This window comes from Cucurbita pepo, chromosome 9, assembly GCF_057944985.1.
Source record: "Cucurbita pepo subsp. pepo isolate OVF chromosome 9, ASM5794498v1, whole genome shotgun sequence".
In the NCBI taxonomy this organism is placed as follows: domain Eukaryota; kingdom Viridiplantae; phylum Streptophyta; class Magnoliopsida; order Cucurbitales; family Cucurbitaceae; genus Cucurbita; species Cucurbita pepo.
Window position 1 is genome coordinate 12,292,637 of NC_141806.1, and position 25,743 is coordinate 12,318,379.

A 25,743-nucleotide genomic window follows, 5' to 3' on the forward strand; every position below is an offset into this window, starting at 1 on the left:
ACGTGTTTGTCAAAGAGAAGTTTCCACACCCTTAATAAGAAATGTTTCATTCTCTTTTCAACCAACATCTAATCTCACAGCTTTTTTACTGATGCATGAAGACCCAAACGACTCAAACCAAGTCGACTGACAGAGCAAGAATTGAGATAGCTACCCAACTCCATTAGGAACAAATATCAATAATTGGAACAAGTCAAAGCGACATGGAAGAAGAAATGAAGTAAAAGCTTCTAATTATCAAGTTGGTTTAAGATACCAGTATATCAATGTTGTTTCTTCTTCAACATCATTACTGTAGAAACAGATGTAGAACTACCCTTAATCTGTAGTAAGCTTTTACATGGGCAGAGAAACTCATATACAAAGCTACTTACATCCAAGCTACACTATACTAAACTGTGACAATGCAAATAATCTGTGGTATTCTCTCATCCTTGTAACCTGCTGATCCTTCAACATGATTGAACACTACTACACAGGCAGATATTACTCACCGCTATGAGCTACCTGTGGGGGCTGCCAACCAAAATGATTCTTGTTGCTTGAGGGTGTCTGCGACATGAGCTACCACACCAGCACCAGCATTGTAAAGCCATTCATTTTTCACCTGAATCCATGATACATAAGTATTAGCAACCGAGAAGAAATGGCTTGAAACGGGGAAAAGAAGAGAGAGCAATCGGAAACGAACATGGATGTTGTTATGCGCGAAGAATGGCCAGAATGAGGAGTGAAAGCTGACATCAACTTTTTTCCATGCCACCTGTTGCAAGCCTCGGATCATCTCCTCTGGAAAGAAAATGAGGGGCCATCATTACACCAATGATATCGAGCGAGGAAACAATCACCTAATAATCACGTTTAACTTCCTGCTGGAGTTGGCTTTGTACCTTCCATGATTTCATAATAATCCACCGTGTCGTGCGCAATGGGTGATTTTTGTGCCGCCTCCTTTCTTTGAGCTGCTTCTGGGGGGAAATTGGCACCCGCAGAGGGAACAGGAGGATAATAGTCTGCGTCTACAACATGCATGTAACCATCCAAACATCGGCGAGGGGGCTTCCAAGAGTTATAGAAGATGTCAGAATGATAATGTATACTACTCACATACTTGCAACATTCGTATACTCCTACACCTTCCGAACAACAATTTTGTTTCTGAATATGGCTAAGAACTCAAATGTTTCCTTAGGAATAAAGACAACTATTGTGAAGAGTTCGGGAGAAAACAAGCACAATTTTCAAAAACTAAATCAAATCGCTATGGGTACTCCTAGTGGTCAAGAAGAGTCATATAAATAATAAAGGGCCTAGAGGGAGTGAGTTCAAGCCATGGAGACCGCTATTTTAATATCCTAGAGTCATTTTGGCAACCAAATATAGTAGGTTAATTGTTCCATGAGAATAGTGGCATGCAAGCTAGCCCATTTACTCATGGATAGACAATCAATAAAGAATCAAATAAAAAGAGGCTAAACCAAACTTTAGTCAACTAAAAGATATAGACCTTGTAATTACCTAGTGTTAACAATATCCATTCCCGACCCAATATCCTTCAAGATTATCATCCCACTATGTTCTTGTTAGAATTTCTTACCATCATGATAAAATGGAAACATATGAAATAAATCATTACCTGCATAACTTCATTTTCTCTCCTTATAGATGATGTGCGCCAACCAACCATATCTATTTGAAGTTCAAAACGAAAATACGGTTAATAAGGCAAATAAAAAAGGATCAACAAAATAACAGAAAAAAGAAAAGGGTACAAGGCATTCAGTGGATACGGTCATAAGCTACATTGGCATAAAGGATGCACGATTGAAAAGCACAAAGGGCAGATCTGCAAGGAAAAAAACAAAAAAAGACATCATAGTGACCATTGTGTGACAGCATCCACAACAAACAGGGGCTGAGGGGCCTTTCCACAAACTGAACAAAGATTCAAACTTACATGAATTTCCCTTCTTCACAGTCAGATGCCATTCTTAAGAGAAGTGGCGGTTTATCGGGTTTTGCATCTGTAAGGAACAGCTGACTACCCGTTAGACCCACGACAATAGGGGCTATTGGTAGAGCCAGTTTCTCTAGGAATGGAAGTCCCAGAAGAAAAGGAAGCTGAGAAAAGAAAATGTTAACTAGTTTAGGGACCATTCCAAGTATCAGAATATAAATCCAATTACTATTATTAAAACGTCTGCCATGACAATTTATTTCCCATATTGCGTGCATGAACAAGAGAAAGCATATTGTAAGCCAAAAATTTGATTTTACAGCTAAAACATTACATTTAGAAATAAGTTTATGGTTTGGGTATTACCAACGGAGGTAGAGATGTTACACACAGGGTAGCGTTTCATTCTATGGTGGAATTACATAACCACAGGATCCATCAATGAAAAGAAAATTCCATTACTAACATGAAGCGTGCACATAATAAATCAGACTGTGGTTTTATTACTGGATAGTTAAGTCATTGGAAGTCTAGTAATCCTATCATCAACCCAACATTAGAATAACTCTCTCATTCCCCTTTTCACTAAACTCAACAGGTATTATGCTTTCACTTTGTAATCATGATGGTATAGTTGCCATTGTTCATGTCACATACACCATTCAAATAATTTACATTTGCAATAAAAACATATCCGATTTCATCTAGTGTATGAGGATCCATAAACAAATAACTTGAAATTGGAATTGTAGTGCCAATAGTGATAAAATTTATTTCAAACAGTACCGTTTTAGTGTACATTGTTTTAAAGAAGCATGGACAATATTTTCGACGACATTGGAGTGAAATAAAATAAGAGCCCATCAACCAAAAAAAAAATCATATTTGTTGAATATTTGCAGTTTCTTTAGGCTAAGATATTTCTGAGTTTTGTATGTTTAATTGGTTGGTCCACGAACAATTTTCTATTTCATTTTAAGAAAGTGTTACGAAAAGAAATAATTAATTTCACAACTTACTCAAGTTTGTAAGGTGGTCGGATGAAATTAAAATTCTAAGATTTTGACTTGTGTGTTAAGTGTCACAATTGCACTTTTCTTGGCAGCAGACTTTGTGATTGTGCTGCACTCACTTCCAACACCAAATGAGTCAAGCCAATTTGGATTCACGTCGCCTACGACCGGGCAACGTATGCTCAAGCCTCTGACCCTGTTTCGAGAAGAATATTTTAGAAAACGGGGGCAGAGAGATTTTCGAAAGCGAGTTTGAAAGTAAAAGAATGAAAGGAGATTTGAGAGCAACGTTATATAACTATAAGCAAAAGGCAACATAACAGCTTAAATAGCCTATAACTTTCGGGGTAGGGAGAATTTGACAACTAGTCGCATCCCCCTATAGTACATTTTGAGGCGATTCAAGTTTGGCAAGCCTAGACATGATTTCGCCGAACGGTCATACAAAAGTAGGGGGAGGAGTTGACAACTAGTCACACCCCCTATAGTACATTCGAGGCGATTCAGGGCTGGCAAACCTAGACATGATTTCACCGAGTAGTCATACAAACAGAAAATACAATAGTAAGGCAATACAACATGAAATTAAATAAAAGGTTCGACGTGGCATGGGCATGCGGTCACGAACAACACGCCCTGGACGAGCATGACCGTGACATCCTCTCCCACCTAATTGGTTAACGTTCCTGTCAACCAACTATTTTCGAACTCAGTGATGTGGATTGCAGCGGAGTCCAGATCTTCGACGCGTTCCCAACTTGTTTCTTCCGTAGGGAGGTTCTTCCATCTGACCAAGAATTCTCGAATCCTCCGTACGGGTCTTCCCACTTTCCAACTCTATAGGCTAGGATTGCTTCTATTTCTTTGGTGTCCTTCTATTTTAGATCGATACCAGATCTAGTGGTGACATTTCATTGATTGTCACTTGGATCGAGGTGGTAAGGTTTTAGGTTACTCACATGAATTACTGGGTGAATTTTCATCCATGGGTAACACGATAATGTAAGATGTAGCCACAATCTTTTTGATAACTTCGACTAGTCCTCCGTATTTCCACACAATTCTTTAGTCTTTCCGACTTATGCCTGAACAAATTAGATTTCGCAGTCGAAAAAACCAAAGACTAGCGCGGAAATACGAAGAACCAGTCGAAGTTCTCAAAAAGATTGAGCCTACATCTTACAGAGTCGTGTTATCACATAGATGAAAATTCAACCAGTAATTCATATGAGTAACCTAAAACCTAACCACCTCCATCCAAGTGACAATTAGCGAAATATCACACTAGACCAAGCATCGATCTAAACTAGAAGAACACCAAAGAAATAGAAGCAATCCTAGCCGACAGAGTTAGGAAAGTGTGAAGACTCGAGGGAGGATTCGAGAGTTCCTGGTCAAATGGAAGAACCTCCCTATGGAAGAAACAAGTTGGGAACGCACGCGCCGAAAATCTGGACTCCGGCGCAATCCATATCACCGAGTTCATAAATAATCGGTTGACAAGAACGTCAACCAATTAGGTGGGGGAGGATGTCACGATCATGCTCGTCCAGAGCGTGTTGCCTGTGGCCGCATGCCCATGCCACATCGAACACTTTATTTAATTTCATGTTGTATTACCTTACTACTATATCTTTTGTTTGTAGGACACGCGAGACCTAAATCACCTCAAAATGTACTATATGTACTATCGGGAGGAGTTGACAATGATTTTGTAGGACCGTTGGGCGAAATCACATCTAGGCCTGCGAGACCTGAATCGCCTCAAATGTACTATAAGGGATGCAACTAGTTGTCAAATTCTCCCTACCCGAAAAGTTATATGTTATTTAAGCCGTTGTGTTGCCTTTTGCTTATAGTTATACAACATTGCTTTCAAATCTCCTTTCATTCTTATTTCCAAACTTGGTTTCAAAAATCTCTCTGCCTAAGACCTTCTTCTCAAAATGAGGCCAAAGGCTTGAGCATACGTTGCCTGGCCGTAGGCGACACAAATCCAAATTGGCTTGACTCACTCGATGTTCGGAATGAGTGTCACACAATCGCAAAATCTGCTACCAAGAAAAGTGCAATTGTTACACTTTAGCTCACAAGACAAAATCTTAAAATTTTAATTTCATCCATTCAAGTTCTGAAATTAATTTCTCTTTTTAACAATTTCTTATAATGAAATAGAAAATTGTTCATGGACCAACCAATATAGAGCATACAAAACTCCCAAATATCTTAGCCTAAAGAAACTGTTCCTTTTTTATAAACTTAGGTGTCTGAATTCATTTTTGCATACTTGATCAATCCCGAGAAATAATTGGCCAACTCTATAACATTTTGACATAAGGAAACTCCAAGAATATTTAATATCCTAGATAGAATAGGTGGTCAACATAATTTAAACCCAGGCCAATAGTAAGTTTAACAAAATCTATATAGTTATCCAACAAGTTTAAAACTCGCAAGCCTAACCATAGCAAGAACATGAAATCTTCAGGTAGAATTTACATTAAGAATTACCAAATTTTTCATTCAGTGAGATGTAGAGAAGTAAGACTGTCAAAGACAAACCTGCTTGTTACCTCTCACTCCCAAATGAGGCGTTGCCAAGGTAATGAAACTGATTGGCTCTAGTCCTGCAACCACACCTCTTTTTGAAGAATTGCAAGGACCATTTAGTGTGCTACTTAAGGTATTTGAGTTATTGTAAAGAACAGCAATAGCATATCTCGCTATCAAACCACCAAGTGAATGAGCCAAAAAAGAAATCCTTTTTAAGCTCTCTGTTTTCTTTACAACTTGCACGACCTGCTTGTCGTACAGATCATGAAATTACATGTACCTTTCAATGAGCTAGAATACATATAATCCAAATCCGAAAAACTGTCTTAAGAAATATAGTATCTTAATGGATCAAGACTTACCTCATCAGCTAATCTCTTTCCCGCTCCATCAATTCCAGTGAAAGATTTAGTAAAAGCATTTGAGGAACTTGCTACAAATATAAGAAGATGACTAAAATATAAGATGAGTATCATACTAAGGAGAAATGTAGAAGATAGATAGAAAATATAGAAGTTCCATCTTGAAAATGGTCGTGTCATGAGTCATTAAGAATCTATATCTATCTCTATATATATTATATATTTATTTTTCTGGGGGGGGGGGGGGGGGGGGGGGGGGTATAGGAGGAGTGATGATGGCTGTGAATGTATTTTTAGGCTTTTACTTTGAACTTGTTTTTTTTTTTTTTTTTTTTTTTTTTGGTTCCAAGTGGAGATAACTGTTGTCTAACTGGTTACTTGATGATGGGCATACTTAAAAGCCTAATTCGTTGTACATACGTCAGACTTGGTAATGATAAAATTTTACAGAAAAACAGTAGCATTAGTAAGAGAGTAGCAACCATTGATATGTGGCTTACACTTAGCAAATTGGTAGCTAGGGACCTTCCTACTAGCATTTAAAGAACAAAATGCAGTCAACTCAAGCTCCTCCAAACCATATTTTCAAGCTGTTATTTTGCAACAGAGAACCAAGTTCCTAGAGGACCTCACACTTACAGAGACGGATCAGGTTTTTTACTCCTAGGATTACCAAAACAGAGCCCTTGGAAACAAAAGGTAATGAAAACTGACTCGCAATGCACGAGGTAGCACCATCCATCATAACCAACACCTTCACAGTGGAAGGAACGCATGCATGCACTTTCTCAAGCCTACAAACACATTTAACTAAGATATTGATAAGAGACAAGTAATATGTATGAACATTGGGAAGAACCTGCCACAGAATTAATCTCTTGCCCTCAGAATTAAGAGCCTGTTACATTTTAGTGGTTCCCAAATCAATTCGGTAATTTCCAAAATTGAGCAAAGAGGGACCACCATGGGAAATCCAAGGTAGAGAAGCAAAAATCTTTCAGCACACCTATATCTAGTCAAGCACCTCAGATTTAATATTTAAGCCCACCAACAATGCTTTAGACATGTTGACTTTAAGCCCCAGGAGTCTCAAATACGAAAGGACTCGAGGAAGATTGAAGCGATTATGGAGCTAAGAAAGTGATTCTTATCTACCCTCATAAATCCTTCAAAGAGCTTCAACTCTAGACTTTTATCAATCAAACAAACACTAGACACTACATTGGCTCAAGAAATGCAGCCACATATCCATTTTCTGCACGGCACATCAGCGTGCTTTGAACTCAAAAATTCCAATTGACCATAAGGTGGCCTTTCTCCAAATTACTTATAGAGGTTGTTTGGTTGGAGTTTTGTTTGAGCTGCATGAGAATACGATGTTTAGGAATAGAAGGTAACAAAAGGAGAATAGTTTAAAAAGAACTTAAAGCCAGAGCTCCACATGGAAGTAACAGAACCAATATTATACAAATCTCAAGAACAACCTCAGAGATTCACCTTTTACTTTCAAACAATAATGCAAAAGTCGTAAATATTACACTCATGTTGATGCTTCCTGCATTTTAGAAATATTGTAACATGTACACGCTTATATTGCAATGTTTGATATTCCATTAAGCATGGATGGTGACATATTCTCACATGAAGAAGAACATACCATATATTACAAAGTTTCTTCCAAGACGCCTTTTTAACTCTGCTTCAAAGTAAGTCCAATCACTTGGGCTACATAATAAATGCAGTAATCAAAAGAGAGAGGGGGGAAGGCGGGCTGGGAGAGAAAGAGAGATTTTCTGATAGCTATCTAAATATGTTTGAATTGGCTAAACAAAAACTTTATGTGAGAATCAGTTTATAGATCTACTACTACATTTGAACTCTAATAATCCCCAAAAACCACAGATATTCAGCCAAATATATGCATGTTTCATAAGAAGTAAGAAATATGATTCCCTTTTAATCTTGTTTTACTTATTATGTAATCTGGTAACAAGCAATCATAATGTATAATCAAAGGATACCTAGCCATGATGCCATGAACAAGGACAAGAAGGTGATCTGGCTCGTTTCGTACATTTCCAAAGCTGCTTGATGATAAGAATGTTCCCTGGGTTGAATTACTCATACCTTGAGGTCCAAGACCAAATACTCTCCAACTGAGATTCAAGTCTGCAATGCATAAATTTTGCTGATGTCCATCAATGGCATGTAAAAGAGAAAACTTGTAACCAGCTTAAATAAAATAAATCAATAAATAAATAACGGAAGAAAAAAAATCTAGAATCCAAAACAAATAATTAAGCACAGATAAATTTCAGGAAAAAAAAAAATCAAACTGATGTATGTTACAAACATCAAGTTCATTGGAGTCAGGAGAAAGTATTGAAATTGGTTCTAAAAGCAAATACATCCAAAACAAGAAAAAGATTTATGAACATGTATTCATGATTAAGCAGGGCCTTTCTAAAGAAGTTGTAGTGTGGTGTAGCATTGGATGGAAATGTGCTCCCACAATGATAAAATAGGGAAAAGGAACGATTAGCAAGAGGAAATAAGCCTATATGAGAATGAAAGTCACAGCAGTGCATTCATATTACCTGCTAAAGAGTTTTTTTTATAGAAATATAACCTTCACTTCTCATCAATGAAAATGAAATATAAGAAGAAAAAAAAAAAAAAAAACCCATGAGTTTAACCATTAGGAAGGTTACATTTGAGCTATAATCCATCGATTGCATGGCTAATTTCATAGCTCATAGTACGAACACTTGCGTTCCCGTGGAAGGATGGAGGCATTTATCCTCATCCACCAACGGTAGGTTTGCATTACATCTCCATGCCATCGAGAACCATATTTTACACTACCTTAGTACAGTACAGTTTTGTAACAAAAAACCACAATTACATACAGGAGACTGAAAATCTCAAGCGAAGAATTTGCGAATTTAAAACGATACGTGATATTCGGATGATTTGTTCATCCAGCTATAGAAAAACGAGATAACCCACTCCGATCGTCGTCATCTTCACGTTTAGATCAATGCGGTAAGGAAAACAAAAAAACAAAATAAAACCCAATTCCTTCATTCACTTTCAATTCAACAACAAGAACTCAAATTCTTCATTTAAATTGTAATTGATAAACAACAACAACAACAACAACAACAACAACAACATTAGCGCAAATAAGAAACGTAGCCAAGAAGGAGAGGGCGAGAAGTACCAGACGAAGAACAGGAGGGATAGGAGGAAGAGGAAGAAGAAAACGACGAGGTCCCTAAAGGTTCATGAGAAGAACCGGTTCTTGGACGGCCAAAAATGTGGTTGTAGCAAGAGCGGGCGTGAATAAAAGGCGCCAATGCCATATATTTATAGAGAGGAGTGAAATCGTTGTCCAAGTGGAGTCAACAAGAAGCCACAACGTTCGTTATCCTCTTCTTCGATGATTCAGGCGAAAGCTGATGCCCTCCAACCCAAAAAGGAGCGGCGGAGAGAAAGAGAGAGAGAGAGAGAAGGCCCTAAAATCGCCGCCGAATCAGTCGCCTATTCTGGGGAGAACCGCCATTGATTATGGTGTCAATAATGGAAACAAAATGCTGAGTTAATAAAAATGACTAATTTTTTGTAATAAAAATATTTATCAAATTTCAAAACATTTAATAATATTCATAAATTTAAATTAAAAAATATATTATCTTCAAAAAAAAAAAAAAAAAATACTAATAAACTTTTTAAAAAATTCTTTTTAAAGAATATAGTCAATGTTTTATTATATTTAAAATAACTTATCATAAAAATTTTAAAAATGACTCCTTATAAATCATATTCTTTCCTTAATTTTTATAATGACGTCTTACTTATCATAATTTTAAATAATAATGACTTACTTGTCATAATTTTAAATAATAATGACTTACTTGTAATAATTTTTAAATAATAATGACTTACTTATAATAATTTTTAAATAATAATGACGTAACTTAAAATAGAAAGTGGATAAAAAGATATTCTTGAAGCAATGGAAAATATATATATATATGAGACGAAAAATTGTTAGTTATAGGTTATTTGCAAGAGATCGATTCTTTAATATATAGTTTATTCATATACCTCTCATTTACTCGGATGTCACATAAACGATGAACCATGAGCTTAACTGATCAATTTAGTCTATATGATTTTCTCTTTAATAGTAGGTTCAATTATAGTTCTATACGTGACCAAGTCAGGCTAAAAGTTGAACGCTACTGTCAAGAGCATCGTCTAAACATTTCAAATCTTTTAAATACCGTAAAGTTAGACTAGGGACAAATCATTGTAATTACGTAAGAAGAGGTTATTATAAGATGTACTTTCTCATATTTTTCAACCAATCAAATTGAATTTCCAAAATGAAGAATCATCCTCTTTTTCAGTAGCCACTGCCTCCCTCATGAACACTTAGCAACCCATCTTTCATGGAGTACTCGATGTTCAATTATTCCATGTTCTTCTCGAGAGCATGTCAATCCCTATGTTGTGTTGAGCTCTGAACTCCCTACGGTCTTTATATCTCCCCAAGCACTTTCCTCGCCGAGCATATGATTGCCCCGCCCACTTTGCCACCAGGAATTGATGACGAATCGCAAACATAATAATTTCTGGTTGACCATGTTCCCAGAAAAAAGAGCGTAAAGTAGTGATCTCTCTCTCAACCGTCTATCCATCTTCTTAGTTTAGTTTTCCTGTTGCATGTCTAGCTATCTATCACATTATCTTATTGTGTTTCGCGAGCCTCCTTGCTTCCTTAAGCCACCATTCAGGAGTTGAGGTTGAGTTGTCGGAGATCTATTGAGGTGGAGACTATTTTCGAGAAAGGACGAGACGGTTCCTTTTCCCTCAAATCAATGAAGAAGGGAGAAGTGTATTCTTCTGAATCCCCGAAAGCGAAGCGCTACTCGTCATACGTCATTGTAATGTAGTTCCTGCAAATTTTTTAGAAAGAGTGAGCCTCAGGGAGTGGCAAGAGAACAAACATTTAGAAACAAATAGGAGTGGCTTTCTACCCGAACACATCATCTGTATTGCCAACCAGAATTCCAAGCAATGGCTACATAGTTTGCATTCATAGATATATATACCTCAAAACTTTATCAATCAACAAATCAAACGAGAAACAACTCCTCCTCTTGCTGTTAATGGACAAAGTATTAGAATAGGACTCGTGCTGGATACTGTACACTTCAATTCCGTCTCCTGTCTATACATTCTTATACATTTTTAACATTGTCTACATGCCGAAAGCTCTAAGACCTCCAAGAACCGAATACGTGCAAGTCCAGCAATGCATTGTAATGACCCTTCTCAATTTCCTCCTCTTTCACATCATGAAGAAGAAGGGTTTCGATTATTATATCTTCCCATTCGATATCGATAGCTCTCTTACGTTTTCTTTCCTTCTCAGCATTTACATCGCCAATCGCAGCGTTTGAAGGAAGCATGATCCTCTGGATTCGATTCTTAGCAGCATTTATTTTCTCCTTCCTCCTTTTGTATGCATTGCAACTACTTACAAATGAAGGCGGCATACCATTCAATCCTACATCAGTCTCCAATAATTGATGCAATAGAAGCTTTTTGCTTAATTGTGATTTTCCCTCCCACCACTCGGTACTTGACTGAAAACCAGCTTTTCTTCCCAGCTTTCTTCCATAGATTTCATTAATCCCGCCAGATGACCTGAGATGAGCCATTTCATCCAAAAACTTAGTATAAATCAAGGATAAACATTCATGGGAAATGTTGAGTTTGTTGCGATCATCACAACTCGATTCATCACGCCAACTATTGCCTATTAACTCAAAATACTGTGAATCATCTTCTAAATTATTAACCTCACTTTCATACTGTAGCTCTTTTCTTAAACACTCACTCACTGCAGCCTGCAAATCGATCCCTACGTCCTCGAAATTCTTCCCCCGACCACGGGTATGTGACATTGATTTCAACTCCATATATTGGATCACGAAAGGAGCATTCTTCACAATATTCCTTTTTGTGATATCTTTTCCCCAAGGCAACTTCTTGCCAACTTCCACAAGTGCCCCCAAAAGTTCTCTGTACCTCTTCTTACATGTAGAAACCTTGGCATGAACCTCCATGGCTACATCATCAATACTAACATTAACCTCATTCAATCCTGACACCAGAACCAAGACGGCAGCCACCATGGGTAGAGGTTGCCGCCCAGTCGTCAGAAACCATTTCATAGCACACTGTAACAAAAAGATTCCTTGCTTAACTATTATGTCCAGTGTATCCGCTTCTACCTTTGAGAACGACGGTGAATTCCTTGCCGCCCGCTCCAATGACCCCACAATATCAAAACCCGGAAACGCAGGCCCTTTCAAATCCAAAAAATCAACAACTCTGAGAACCATTCGGCCAAGTTCATGTAGATCACACTCAATGGTCGATGCAACCTCCGACATTGGCAATGGACGATTATCCTTGCGCATAGAAACGTAAGAACAGGCACCAACGAGAATTGAGAACCAATCGCCTTGTCCATACTCACCCTCTGTAATCGTCGATACTAAAATCCTAACATCGTTGGATTTGGAAGCAGAAAACCCTAACCTAAACGTAATATCTTCAATAATTTTTTGAGCCTCATAGATTTTCTTATCCTTATAATTCAAAACACTGCCCGAACCTGAGGTTCCAACGCGGACGAATGTGCCTTGCGGACCATTGAGACCGCCAAGCTGGGCATCGTAGTTGTCAAATTCCTGAACAATACCGCAGGAGGAGCAAATCAGATTGCCGGAAACATCGTCGCGGAAGAGCGACCTGCCGCTGCAATTCTTGCAGGAGCCCGACATCGGAGAGACAAGGTTGGAGGCAATAAATTCAATGCATCAGCTTGAGCGTTTCCTGAAGATGAAAATTATAAACCGCTGCGGTGATTTCACCGAAGAACGATACGGTGGTGAAGAAAATTTCAGCGATTTGAGCGAAGTGCGAACCCTAAGAAACATCCCTCTTCCAGCGGCATTACGGAGTTGGGGAGTGTCGTGTGACTATGCGGAAGATCAGCGGGAAAGAGCTGAATTTCGAAAATGGGCCGCATGTCTCAACTGAACTGCACGTGGGCCCAAACAAAGCCATATTGGGCCTTCTAGTGACTTTATTGGGCTTGTTGAATATAAAAGGCCGCCGATGACTGCCACGTAGGCTAAACTAATAAAAATATTTTTGAAATTTCATCTTTAAATAATATTCTTTAAATTTTTAAAGAAATTTATAAAACACATACTATTTTTGGATGGAAATCTATTATGTTTAAAAAATAATCTTAAAATTTTAAAGTATTTCAAAATATTTAGAAATATTCAATAATAATATATTGCAAATTCTTAAAAAATTTAAAATTTAAAAAAGGCATTTACCGTCGGTACTATGTCAAAAAAAAAAAAAAAAAAAAAAAAAAAAAATACTCACAAAATTTAAAATTTTTTTTACCGTCAATATATGGACGAAAACCATCTATCTATACCTTATAAATTATTTACAAACTACCTTATAAATTATTTACAAACGTTTTAATGTTATTTTGGAAAGTTTACAAGTACTTTTTAATTCTTAATTAAAAAAAAAAAGTTTAAAGGGTGTTTTTGGTATTTTAAAAATAAAAGTTTGAAGGGTGTTTTTGGTATTAATGAAACTTTTGAAAATTAAATAGAAAAGGTATTTTCCAACCATTTTGGAAGTTCAAAGTATTTTTGAAACCGTTAAAGATTCCGTTTCCATCCTGATAATACTTTTAAACTCTTTAGAAAGTTTAGGGTATTTTTTTAGATTTTTTGTTTTTTAAGGTTAAAAATATTATTGAAACTTTTGAAAGTTTAGAGGTATCTTTTGAGTTAAAACGTAAAGTTCAGAGGTATTTTTATTAATTTAGCCAATATATTATACCATTTCTCGACCTTCCCCCCTAATCGAATTGCTCGACCTTCCCCCTAATCGAATTGCTCGCCGAATTCATGGATTCAAAAGGGTTGTATCCCCTCAACATTTTCTTCAAATCCAATGATATGAGACTTTAAGTTAAGGTATAGAGATAGTATGACGATCATCAACAAGAGATAGAAAAAAGGAATGTACAGAAAAAGTAGACGACAATGGAGGTAGTAATTGTTCAGAACATAGAACTCTATATTGTATTCAAAATTTCCTTTCCCATAATCAGTATCCAAAGATTGAAGTTTCCAATACTCTGCTAAACCAACAAGTTTGCTAGATTTCTAGTTCTATGAAAAGAAAACCTATAGCCATGCTTGATAAACTGATAGAAACTGACCTTTAGTTTCTTGCTAATATATTCACATCAGGCATTCGTCTAATCTGCTTTTGTGAAGTTGAAAAGCAGGATTAACCCAAGCTCCGCAGCTGCACTGCATGCCAGCCCAGTTGAAGGAACCCAAGCGAGCTTTGCAGCCAATACACACGAGTTTCTCTTCCACGTGGCCGTCTTGTACTGTTCGATCAAGAACAAAAACGAAAAAGTTAGTCGATTTTGCATACGAGTGAGTCGAAACAGAGGGAGAATGGGGTTTGTTTTGCTTAATCTTACAGGTTTCCATCCATTTCATTGGTTCAACAAATATAGAGGTGCAATCAGCTGGTTTGTTCTCCAGTCCGAGTTGATTACTACTTCTCTTACTCCACTTGAAGCTTAGTTCACCTTTACCTCTTTCATGGGTCACTATACTCTCTTGTGTAGCAACAATTCTACGACACTTCTTACAACGATATACAACTTGAGAATTGAAGGACTCTGAACTTGAGTTATTTGCTTCAGCCATTTATGTATCTTTACAACGTTGCCTGATACACTGGGAAATAATTGGATTTTGTTAAATGAACAGACAAAAAAAAAAAGGAAAATAAGGCAACATAGGGGAAGAAACTTCAGCAACTTGGCCAGACAACAGATTAAAGAGCACTCCAACAAGAAAGATTGAAACTGGGACAGTATTAAGTTGTCTGTCCCTCTTTCTTCTTTTCTGTTTTTCTATAAGAAGCGGATTGAACAAAAAGAGAGAACAAGGCAGTCTAGAGGCTGGGGAGAGACATCCCCCCAAATGACTGCAAAAGTAATGTCATCCAATCATTTAGAATCGTTAGAATCGTAAGTGTAACAGCTCAAGCCCACCGCTAGCTTATATTGTCCTCTTTGGACTTTTCATTTTGGGTTTCCCTGAAGGTTTTTGAAACGCGTTTGCTAGGGAGAGGTTTCCACACCCTTCTAAAGAATGTTTCGTTCTCCTCCCCAACCGATGTGGCATCTCACAATCCACCCCCCTTCAGGGCCCAAGTCCTTGCTGGCACTTGTTCCCATCTCCAATCGATGTGGGATCTCACAATCCACCCCCTTCGAGGTCCAGCGTCTTCGCTGGCACACCCCCCAGTGTCTGGCTCTGATTCAGCAGATATTGTCCTCTTTGGGCTTTCCCTTTCGGGCTTCCCTTCAAGGTTTTTAAAACCCGTTTGCTAGGGAGAGGTTTCCGCACCCTTATAAAGAATGTTTCGTTCTCCTCCCCAATCAATATAGGACCTCACAATAACGTCGTAATTGCAAAACATTCTCATAATCATGGACCATATAAAAGATTGTCCTCCACCCTCAAAACATTCATGGAGCACAAGATGTGAAAACATGAATTCAAGCTTGTTGAAACTTTTGACGATGAAATTGAGGTTGGAAAATGAAGTAAATTTTCGGATGTTGATAGCTAATTTTTATTCATTTTATCATCTACAAGTGCTACTGCCCTCCAAAAATCTAAATACCTATCAGTATTAAGCACCCACAGCAAATACAACTTCAAAGAAAACCAGCCATGCCCACGTCCCCTTGTCCCAAAAAACAGGTAAGAATTATCAATATAATAAAATTCAAGGTTTGGCAAAAGGAAGTAATCTTCAAACAAATGCCCCATATCAAGAAATGCTAAGAACAAATTGGCATGATACAAGATATGGTCTGTACTGCCTCCTTTAGACAGAGTAACGCTCCATTTTGATTCATGAATCTTAATCGTTATGCTCATTCAATTGTGCAATCCGCCAATCCCAATCCATCAAATCCAGGAAAAGAATGATTTTATACAGTTAGATTCCTTTCTCATAGGCTTAATTCCTACATAAAACCATTTGATCTACTCCTCCCCATTTTCGATTCTTCGGTGAATTTCGAGAACCACAACCACAAAAGACCCAAACAATTCCTCCTCCAATTCTACCACAATGCAGATTAAATAAGCTCCTAATGATAAAGAACAGCCACAGTATATTCCTCTTCCAGGTTGAAATATTATAGGTTAAAAGAGAGTCTCGGCTTCCTAATTCCTACATTAAATCATTTGAACTACTCCTCCCCTTATTCGATTCTTCAATGAATTTCTAGAATCACAACCACAAAACACCCAAACAATGTCAACATTCACTACGCTACATTCAAATTCACAAATGACGGGACGGAGAAAAATATTTCCGGGCCGAAATTCGAACCATCCATTCGTTTTAAGTAGTGGGATTGAAACAACTCCGGTTACGATAAAACACGAGAATGAAATTACATGTTAGCTAGCTTTAGAAACTTGACACACCTGAGAAAAGTTTGCTGCGTCGCCGTTACAATCAAATCTTCGCCCTACTGCCGGCAACGAGGAGGAGAAGAAGAAGGAAAATGTCGAAACAAGAAAACAAATCGGTATGGAAGGCGGAGACTGTGTGTTATAAACTTTGCGGAGTTGTCGGGAATCGGAGACCGAACTGAAGCGGATCTCTGGTCCGATGAATAGCCGACCACTGCACGGCGAAGCGCCCAAGCTACTACGGTGCCCTGCCTATTGCTTGCCCTTTGTAGATAGGGAAATTGCCTAATTAATTTGAAAAAGAAAAAGAACTCTAAAAAATTATTTGATTTTTAAAAAAGGAAATTATAAAACAATCTAACATTTTTCCAACATTCACTGTGGACGTTTTTGTGACAGTTCAAGCTCAGTGCTAACAGATATTATCTGCTTTGGCCTGTTAGGTATTGTTGTAGCTTCACGGTTTTAAAACGTCATAATCGATGTGGGACCTCACAATTCACCCCTTGGAGCCTAACATCCTAGCTGACACATTGCACGGTGTTTGGCTCTGATACCATGTATAACAGCTCAAGCCCACTACTAATAGATATTGTCCGCTTTGGCACATTACGTATCGTCTTCAGACTCACGGTTTTAAAATGCGTCTACTACGGAGAGGTTTCCACACCATTATAATAAATGTTTCGTTCCTCTCTCCAACCCATCTAGGCACTCAAAGTTCTAGCAATAGTTTCTCATTTCACCATTTTTTATATTCTTCATTCTTGAAATCACATTTTTTTTTATAACCACAATAAAGTAGTTGAATGTTCGATTAAACCGCTGCATTCTTGTTTGTATTTGCGACTTCTCCAAACTATCTTGTGTGCTTAAAATTTGACTCGATCGCATTTATGCTATTACCCTAAGGTATCGTCGTGCAATAGTACAGTAAGCTTTACTATCACAAACCTTATGGAATGATGCTATAGTAGTGACCATCGCATGATCATATATAACAATGGTTAATAGGATCGCAAACCGATATCTTCGTATTGACCATCTTATTATCATATACTATGATGATTATTTAGATCGCAAATGCTAAGAGTTTATGTCATCGTAATGAGCATCGCATTTTACGATGGTTGTAAAATACTGTATTATTAGGACTTACACCCTAAAGTCTCGTAATTAATAATTTATGTTTAAACATTAAGAGTTATTTTTATTATTTTATTTGAAATATAACATTGTCTATCGTATGAAAAACTCAAGATTATTAACGTAAGCGTGAATCATGTATGGTTTAGATATGAAATGGTCACGTGCAAGAATTATTATCGTTTTGTTAAGGAGAAGATAGACCAAATAAGCACTGTAGCAGTTTAGAGTCGAATGTACGAAGTTGGATGAATCATCATTCCTTCTGACTCTACTACCCGACATGATATCTGTTAAGGATATTTAGTATTAAATTATAGTTTACCATATATATCATATTTGATATTTTATTATAAGGCAAATATCTGTTAAGGGTATCTGTCAAGGAACAACGTTTAGCCTCTCTCATTTTCTTCCCAATCAACTCTTCTTCCTTCACAGAAACCCTAATCTCAGGATCCTCATCAGCGTTCTCTTCAGAAATATACAGAATCTCGATAAGCCCATCGACCTTCTGCAAATATTTACCTTTGGAATATGAGCGCCGCACTAGCCTCTTCGCCAACCAAGTTGTCGCCGCCCTTTCGCCAAAATTGGCTCCTTCACCCACTGTGGCGACTCTTCCGACTTCAACATTGTCTTTGTCTCTTGCTCTAGGTTTCCCTACTTCTTGGGTTAGACATATTCTCGTCGGAGTCAAGGCAGCATCGTCGTTAAACGACGATCCCTCTTCATGGGTTAGACATATTCTCGTCGAAGCCAAGGTAGCATTGTTGCTAAGCGACGATCCCTCTACAGTTTTCGATGGGCAAGAAAGTGTTTCTCTACGCGCTCTGAACCAGGTTATTGGCATCTTCACGAAAAGTGTTTTTCGACCTCTCTTTGAATTTTTCAGATTCAAGCTTCGCGTTCGTTCAAATCTGACGCTTAGCTTGCGGGGGTGTTAAGGATATTTAGTACCAAATTGTAGTTTATCATATATATCATATTTGATATTTTATTATAAGACAAAATATCTAGATATTTGCCTTCTGACTATAGGTATCTTTTCATTTATCATTATTTCCATTTATTACTCTTTACATATCCTTGTAATTTATTTGATTATAAATAGATAATTTTCACACCATTTAGGTATGGTGGATTAAGCAAACATTTTCACTATCCTCGTAATTAGGTGAAGGGACAAAGTCACTCGACCGATAGGGAGAGGAGCGAAGTAGCTCGACTGTAAAGAAGATGAAGGTGCAAAGGTGGATCCTCAACACGATTCCGAAGTTATCTTGTAAGGATTCTTCAAATAGCTTTACCTTGTTCAATCAGATAATCAGAAATCTCGAATTCGAGACTAATTGAATAGAAGCAAATCTTTACGAGAAAGAGACAAGAAAAACTGAGTTCAAGAAGTCCAATAAAGAGAAAGGAAAGAACCAAACAAACACTACTATTAAATTAAAGTTTGAATGAAAAAAAAAAAAAAAAAAAAAAAAAAAAAAAAACATGTTTTGTCTTATTTAAAATTTCTCCAAAAATAAGTTTTTAATTATTCAAAATTAATTTTTATTATATAGAAATCATAGTTTGAAATATAAAATATATTGAATCAATTTTAAACATTACAAAAATAATTTTAATCATTTTATTTTGTGCCTTTAAATTCCCCTTTCTTGGTGTCGAAAACCAAAAAGATTTATTTTTTTTTAATGTATTTAATTCCACCTGTCTTTTCCACAAATAATGAAATAAATAAATAAAAACTCTACATTTGTTGACGTGTCAGATAAACCAAATGAAATTAATTAAAAAATATTCCCAATTATTTATAATTTCCTATTTGCACATTTAATAATATCAAAGGCTATATATTATAAATTTGTAACATCACCCAAATTTAGTAACTTATTCGAAGACTTTATATTAAAAAATATTATTTATGTGGTTCAGAGTAAATTTGAATTCTCGATCATTATTTATGTAAATTTATTTTATAAATAAAATATAAAAACGTCAATATAAGTATATATATATATATATTTTTTCATTATGACGGTAGAGTCGTTACCAAATTAATTAATTATAAAAATGTTGTACACGTGGCTCACAACGTAATCTGTATTTTTTTTTCAAAATTTAAGAAAGGGTCATGCTTGATAACATTTTGAAAATTATATACTGAAATTAAAAATATAACAACTCAAGTCCACCGTCGATAGAAAATGTGTTTTTTAGGGAAAAATTTAGCATCCTCGTTGGCACAACGATTGGTGTTTGTCTCTAATACCATTTGTAACAACCTAAGTCTATATTTTAGATATTGTCTGTTTTGGTCGATTACATATCGTCGTCAGCCTCATGATTTTAAAACGCATCTACAATAGACTAAAAATCACATAAGAACTTTATATATTATTATTATTATTAATTAAAATTTAAGAAGAACAAATCAAACACGGAAACTATAACTAATTACACTTTCTTTAAAATAAAATAAAAAAACATTTGTTAAATATGAATGAGAAATATAACAATAATAATTTAAGAAAAAAGTATACCAAAAAAATGCCTTAGTAATTTTTTAAACAATATATCTAAATAATTGAGTTAAATAACAGATAAAATTTATATTTCTTTTTTAATTAAAAAAACATAACAAATAAAAAGGGTATGAATAACCACACAAATATTTAAATATAATAATTTTAACTCTGATTCTATCAAATAAATTTTATTTCTGCATACTTAAATTAATTGAGCTAGGTCGTATTGCGAGTTGACATTTTTTGGTCGAGTCAACCTGACTAATCCAACCCTACCCTACTTCTAAGATTAGTCAAGATTAAGAATATTTAACATTTATAACTGATAGTTATCATATGTGTGAATGCTTAATAATTTAACTTTATAAGATTTTAGTTATTTAACATGTATTATAAATAAATATGATTTTTTAAATAGTAAAAAAAAAAAACCGACAACCGAACCTAATATGAAAATAAAGAACGTAACCACGTGCACACCTACCGAATTGTCTTATTATTATAATAAATAAAATTAGCTTAGTCACTCTTTTAAATTAATTTTTCATTTTTCAAATGAAGTCCTCGACGTCATATTATATATATATATATATATATTTATTTATTATTGTAAGGTTATTGTCAAAAATATTTCTTTTAGTAGTAACGTAGTATAATATATTATCTATTGCTTTTTTTAGAAAAATTGTGTCTTAAAATATATTAATTTGATTAAAAAAAATTCAATTATTTTGTTGTATCTCACATTTTCAACGATAAGATTAGTTGAAAGTTGTTAAAGTTTCAATGAATTTGGACTATTATCAAAGTCAAATTTAATAAATTCTTATTTTCAATAATTTTAATGAATTAAAAATGGGCAAATTTAAAATAATTTGATTTTATTATTAGTTTTTAATATGCATTTTGTAGACAACTTTAATATATATATATATATATATAATTTCATAAATTATTTATTAGTAATCTTTAAAATAGATTATAACTATAATATATATTAAAAATAAGTCGAAAATTTTAATAAATATTTAAAAATAAATAAATAAATGTATATTTTACGAACTAAATTTTTTTTGTTATTAAAAAATTAAAATAACTCTAGAAGCAATCTATCGAGTTGAGTTGGATTACATTGTCGAGTAAATCTATTTAAATTTATAATTATTAACTAAAATTTAATAAAATATCCAATAAATTTAAGGGCTAATTTAGTCTTTTCACTCGCATGATTAGGAAATCCTTCTTAAAATGGACTTCCACTAAGCTATATTACGAAGCTTCAGTCAACAAACTGGAATCGCCTCTCTTCAATTCTCTCATTTTCGGCGGCACTCTGCTCGATCCTATACCTCCAAATCACTCGTTGTTCAGTTTCATCCGTGAATTGATCGGAAAATCCACCTGAGTTCATTGTATTCTCGAATTCTTTCCGATTTCCAAGCATCAAATTCTTAGAAATACAGTCTTGATTTCACTTCCAGACTTGGAAATGCTCAAATTCAAGACGATCAAGAAGAAGATGTGGATTTTCTCTCTGTGATTCTCCCCGGTTAACCATCTATTTGCAGAAATCGTTATGGAAGGTAGGAAGAAACGATCAATCAAAGTCACGATCATCGCGAGAAGAGTTACCAGCAAGATTTTCAGCAACAGAGTCTTTGTACAACAAAGCTTCCCTCTCCATAAACTCTCCTTTTGGTTTGCCCCAACGAATCGCCCTCCTGGACTATTGTCTTCGACTTTCGGTTCGTAAGTGATTTCCTAGTAACGATTTCTCTATTGGGGTTTTTGGATTTTGCAATCTATGGCGTATTCATACGATGCGACTGCTTCAATCGACTCGTTTTTACATAGTTTAGAGAATTTTAATTGTGGATTTGTACGTGGTGGATCAATATTATCTCAGTCTTTAGTGTTGAATGGTGAGAAGGGAGGGGTTGCAAAAGCCCCAATTCTGCCGGCGAAGAAAAGGGGGTCGGAAGAGAAAGTACTTGCGGCGTTGAAGAATCATAGCGAGGCGGAGAGGCGGAGGAGGGAGAGAATCAATTCACATCTCTCGACTCTGCGTGGCCTTGTTCCTTGCCCTGCAAAGGTTAGTTTCATGTTAATTTGTTGGAATTGATACTCAGTTTTGATATGTGATTGGATGAGTTTTCTGAGAGAATTGAAAGTATTTGGTTGAATGATTATCCAACGGTACAATTTGTTTAATATCATCATTTCAAGAGTCTAATTGGATTGTCTAGCTAGTTTTATGTGATGGAAACTGAAGCTTTTTAATATGGGATTGAGCAGCTGATGGTGTGGTTCTTATTGTTGTTCTGTGTTATGTTGAAGACAACTATTGAATCATGTCTCCTTTCATTTTCCTTGTGGTATTAGAATTTTGAAACAGCTGGTGGCTTTTGTCTGTCTTGACAATCTAGAAAAATTTAGAGCTTTTTTTTGATGGTTTATCATGACTAGAAATGTAACAGGCCCCGCTAACAAATATTGTCTGTTTTCGCCGTCAGCCTCACAGTTTTAGAACACGTCTGTTAGGGAGAGGTTTCCACACCCTTATAAAGAATGATTCGTTCCCCTCTCCACCAAGGTGGGATCTCACAATCCACTCTCCTTGGGGGTCCAGTATCCTTGCTGGCACTGTGTCTCGCTCTGATACCATTTGTAATAACCCAAGTCTACCGTTCACACACACCGTTCACACACACCGTTCACGGATTTAAAATGTGTCTGTTAGGGAGAGGTTTTCACACCCTTGTAAAAAATGTTTCGTTCCCCTCTCCGCCCTCCTTGGTGGCCGAGCGTTCTCGCTAGCACACCGCCCGGTATTCGGCTCTGATACCATTTGTAATACCCAAGCCTATTGCTAATAGATATTGTTCGTTTTGGCCCGTTATGTATCGCCGTTAGTCTCATGGTTTTAAAATGCGTCTGGTAGGGAGAAGTTTCCACACACGTATATAAAGAATGTTTCGTTCCCCTCTCCAACTAACGTGGGATCTCACAATTCACCCTCCTTGGGGGCCAGCATCCTTGCTAGCACACCACCCGATGTCTTACTCTAATACCATTTGTAACAGCCCAAGCCCATTGCTAACAAATATTGTCCACTTTGGCCCGTTACATATTGCCGTCAGCCTCACGATTTTAAAACGTGTTAGAGAAAGGTTTCCACACCCTTATGAAGAATACTTTGTTCCCCTCTCCAAACATCCTTATAAAGAACACTTCGTTCCCCTCTCCAACCAACGTGGGATCTCACAAGAAACATAATTTACTCCTAAAAGATTTTGAAATCTATAAGTTGTTTGTTAATTCTCGATCTCGTGCAGAAACATGCGTCATAACGTTCCGAAATCCACTGGTTTGGATTCATGGATAATGAGCTTGGTTCTAAGTTGATATATCACTAATCGTTCACTTTTCTTGGTAGTCTAGTGGCGATTGTTTGACGTTCCTGAAGAACTTTTATTGATCTTTTCCTGTAATAACATTGTGATGAATTACTGTAACCAGAGGGACAAAGCCACACTGCTAGCTGAAGTTGTTAGCCAAGTGAAAGAATTGAAGAAGAAGGCTGCAGAAGCCATCAATGGTGTTTTTGTTCCAATGGATACCGACGAAGTCAAAGTCGAACCTTGTGGAATCGAAGCGAATGCATACATGACCTTCAAGGCAACCCTTTGTTGCGAATACCGACCCGAGCTTCTATCTGATCTTAAACAAGCTCTTGATGCCCTTCACCTGAAGTTGGCAAAGGCAGAAATATCAACTTTGGGAAACCGGGTGAAGAACGTTTTCTTTTTCACCAGTTCCATTGCAGAGAACGGTGAGCCTTCCGAGGCTTCCCGACGTCTCGTGTCATCGGTTCATCAGGCAATAAGCTTTGTACTCGAGAAAGCTTCATCCCAAGAATATTCGCCTAGAACGACACTCCCAACGAAAAGGCAAAGGCTGTGTAGCTCCTATACATCAAGCTCCTCCTCTGGATCATAAATTCTGTTTGTGTCAACAGGTAATACCACTCATTTTCATCTCAAACTTGCAGTTGTGTGATATATTCAGCTGTGATAAGCATGTCTTACTCTGTATGTTTGGCTCAATCAGCTTAAGAAGTTGGAATGCTTTTCGACTATGATTGGGCATATATTGTATTCGGTTTTTTTTTTTTTTTTTTTTAGTTATTGTATAATCAATTACTTTGTGGAACGAGTGTTAGCAAGGACGTTGGACTTCGAAGGGGGTGGATTGTGAGATCTCTGTGGGAGAGGATAATGAAACATTCTTTATTAGGGTGTGAAAACCTCCTCCTAACCGACGCGTTTTAGAAACCTTGAGGGAAATCTCGAAAGGGAGAATCGAAAGAGAACAATATCTGCTAGCAGTAAGTTTGGACTATTACATACTCGTGTTTTCCTTTGCATAGCTACAGAGGGTCTACAGTTTTAAAAATATAGAAGTTTCAAACTTTTAGTGGTCATCAATATAAGAATTTTCATAGATCGATTAAAAGAGAAATACTATTCTTACATAAATTTAAACTTCCAATATGTCACTGCCACATTCAAGCTTTACTAACTAAAACCGATTTTTTTTAGTGTCGTGGGACGAGATAATAATTTATTTGCTAAATTATTATTATTATCATTATTTTTTTGTTCTTTGAAATTTTATATTAAAAATGTAATATATAATAAAAAAATTGATACTAAATACAAACTATATATTACATTTATTTGTAGATATTTATTATGAATTTTAGCAATAAAAAATGACTAACATAACACTTTTATTCATCGCTTTCATTCCGATGTGGTTTTGGTTCTTTTATATACGTAAATATATAAAATGTGGACTATGATGCAATTCAACTAAACCTCTCCCGTTTATTCAATTAAATGACACTATTTTTTTAAATCTCTTCCGTTTATTCAATTAAATGACACTATTTTTTTTTGGTGCGCATGCCACTTCATTTTGTAGTTGAAGATAATATCACGTTTTTTATTTTTTTATTTTTAAAATAATGTCATGCGCACTTTATTTTGTAGTTGAAGATAATATCACGTTTTTTATTTTTTTTATTTTTTTATTTTTAAAATAATGTCGCCTATGCTTATATAGTGCTGTTGAATAATTTAAAATTTTGTAAGGGCTAAAATTACCCTAATTCGCTTAATATATTATCGATTATATTAAAATCCATTCTCATTATTAACTAAAAAATTAATAAATAACAAAAATTAATTTATATTATTAAAACTTTAATTAATAATTATATCAATTGAAAATAGGAGAACTAATTTTAGACCAATTTATAACTATTTTTCCTTGATGTCAATTAAAAGAAATTCAAAGTCATCTAAATAAAATATTTTGTCCTAAAAATATTATTAATTATTTAAAAAAATATTAATGAAAATTGCTACTGTCCAATTATTGTAATTTTAATTTGAATTTGATTTTTTTTATTGTAATTAGTAAAATAATACTAAATTGTTGTGACATTGTTTTTAAAATTATTATTCACAA

The 25,743-nt window shown here is 35.7% G+C and overlaps 4 protein-coding genes across 6 annotated transcripts; 1 reads left to right on the top strand and 3 right to left on the bottom strand.

The window, feature by feature from the left end:
• Positions 1-212: 212 nt before the first annotated feature.
• On the bottom strand, positions 213-9,474 carry LOC111801937 (uncharacterized). 3 transcript variants are annotated; one of them, XM_087126929.1, is made up of 12 exons: positions 9,109-9,474; positions 7,907-8,054; positions 7,543-7,610; positions 6,600-6,695; positions 5,886-5,956; positions 5,533-5,769; positions 1,958-2,121; positions 1,791-1,846; positions 1,637-1,689; positions 891-1,059; positions 692-789; positions 213-607 (listed from the first exon to the last, which is right to left on the bottom strand). In XM_087126929.1, the coding sequence occupies exons 1-12, from the start codon at positions 9,248-9,250 to the stop codon at positions 497-499; spliced, it is 1,413 nt and encodes a 470-aa protein (XP_086983055.1). In that variant the 5' UTR covers positions 9,251-9,474; the 3' UTR covers positions 213-496. The 3 variants fall into 3 exon arrangements, with proteins under 3 accessions (XP_086983055.1, XP_023541947.2, XP_023541946.2); XM_023686179.2 differs by lacking the exon at positions 7,543-7,610 and having other exon boundaries at positions 6,600-6,679; XM_023686178.2 differs by lacking the exon at positions 6,600-6,695.
• Positions 9,475-10,032: 558 nt separating this feature from the next.
• On the bottom strand, positions 10,033-12,939 carry LOC111802674 (POLLEN-EXPRESSED TRANSCRIPTION FACTOR 2). The gene is made up of 2 exons (XM_023687121.2): positions 10,931-12,939; positions 10,033-10,849 (listed from the first exon to the last, which is right to left on the bottom strand). The coding sequence occupies exon 1, from the start codon at positions 12,746-12,748 to the stop codon at positions 11,171-11,173; it is 1,578 nt and encodes a 525-aa protein (XP_023542889.2). The 5' UTR covers positions 12,749-12,939; the 3' UTR covers positions 10,033-10,849; positions 10,931-11,170.
• A 1,121-nt stretch (positions 12,940-14,060) lies between these two features.
• On the bottom strand, positions 14,061-16,818 carry LOC111802073 (dual specificity protein phosphatase-like protein). Its single transcript, XM_023686318.2, has 3 exons — positions 16,538-16,818; positions 14,500-14,761; positions 14,061-14,403 (listed from the first exon to the last, which is right to left on the bottom strand). Exons 2-3 carry the CDS (start codon positions 14,729-14,731, stop codon positions 14,249-14,251), a joined length of 387 nt encoding a protein of 128 aa, XP_023542086.1. The 5' UTR covers positions 14,732-14,761; positions 16,538-16,818; the 3' UTR covers positions 14,061-14,248.
• A 4,995-nt stretch (positions 16,819-21,813) lies between these two features.
• On the top strand, positions 21,814-24,346 carry LOC111802724 (putative transcription factor bHLH107). Its single transcript, XM_023687193.2, has 2 exons — positions 21,814-22,300; positions 23,728-24,346. The coding sequence occupies exons 1-2, from the start codon at positions 22,013-22,015 to the stop codon at positions 24,205-24,207; spliced, it is 768 nt and encodes a 255-aa protein (XP_023542961.2). The 5' UTR covers positions 21,814-22,012; the 3' UTR covers positions 24,208-24,346.
• Positions 24,347-25,743: the final 1,397 nt, after the last annotated feature.

What these genes read in the sequence shown, in the direction of transcription:
- LOC111802724 (XM_023687193.2), top strand. Translation starts at nt 22,013, where the DNA reads ATGGCGTATTCATACGATGCGACTGCTTCAATCGACTCGTTTTTACAT. An exon ending in TTGTTCCTTGCCCTGCAAAG is followed by an intron (nt 22,301 to 23,727) that starts GTTAGTTTCATG and finishes TACTGTAACCAG; the next exon opens with AGGGACAAAGCCACACTGCT.
- LOC111801937 (XM_087126929.1), bottom strand. Translation starts at nt 9,250, where the DNA reads ATGGCATTGGCGCCTTTTATTCACGCCCGCTCTTGCTACAACCACATT. An exon ending in TGCCAATGTAGCTTATGACC is followed by an intron (nt 1,690 to 1,790) that starts GTATCCACTGAA and finishes AACTTCAAATAG; the next exon opens with ATATGGTTGGTTGGCGCACA. An exon ending in TTATTATGAAATCATGGAAG is followed by an intron (nt 790 to 890) that starts GTACAAAGCCAA and finishes TTTTCTTTCCAG; the next exon opens with AGGAGATGATCCGAGGCTTG.
- LOC111802674 (XM_023687121.2), bottom strand. Translation starts at nt 12,748, where the DNA reads ATGTCGGGCTCCTGCAAGAATTGCAGCGGCAGGTCGCTCTTCCGCGAC.
- LOC111802073 (XM_023686318.2), bottom strand. Translation starts at nt 14,731, where the DNA reads ATGGCTGAAGCAAATAACTCAAGTTCAGAGTCCTTCAATTCTCAAGTT. An exon ending in AATGAAATGGATGGAAACCT is followed by an intron (nt 14,404 to 14,499) that starts GTAAGATTAAGC and finishes TTGATCGAACAG; the next exon opens with TACAAGACGGCCACGTGGAA.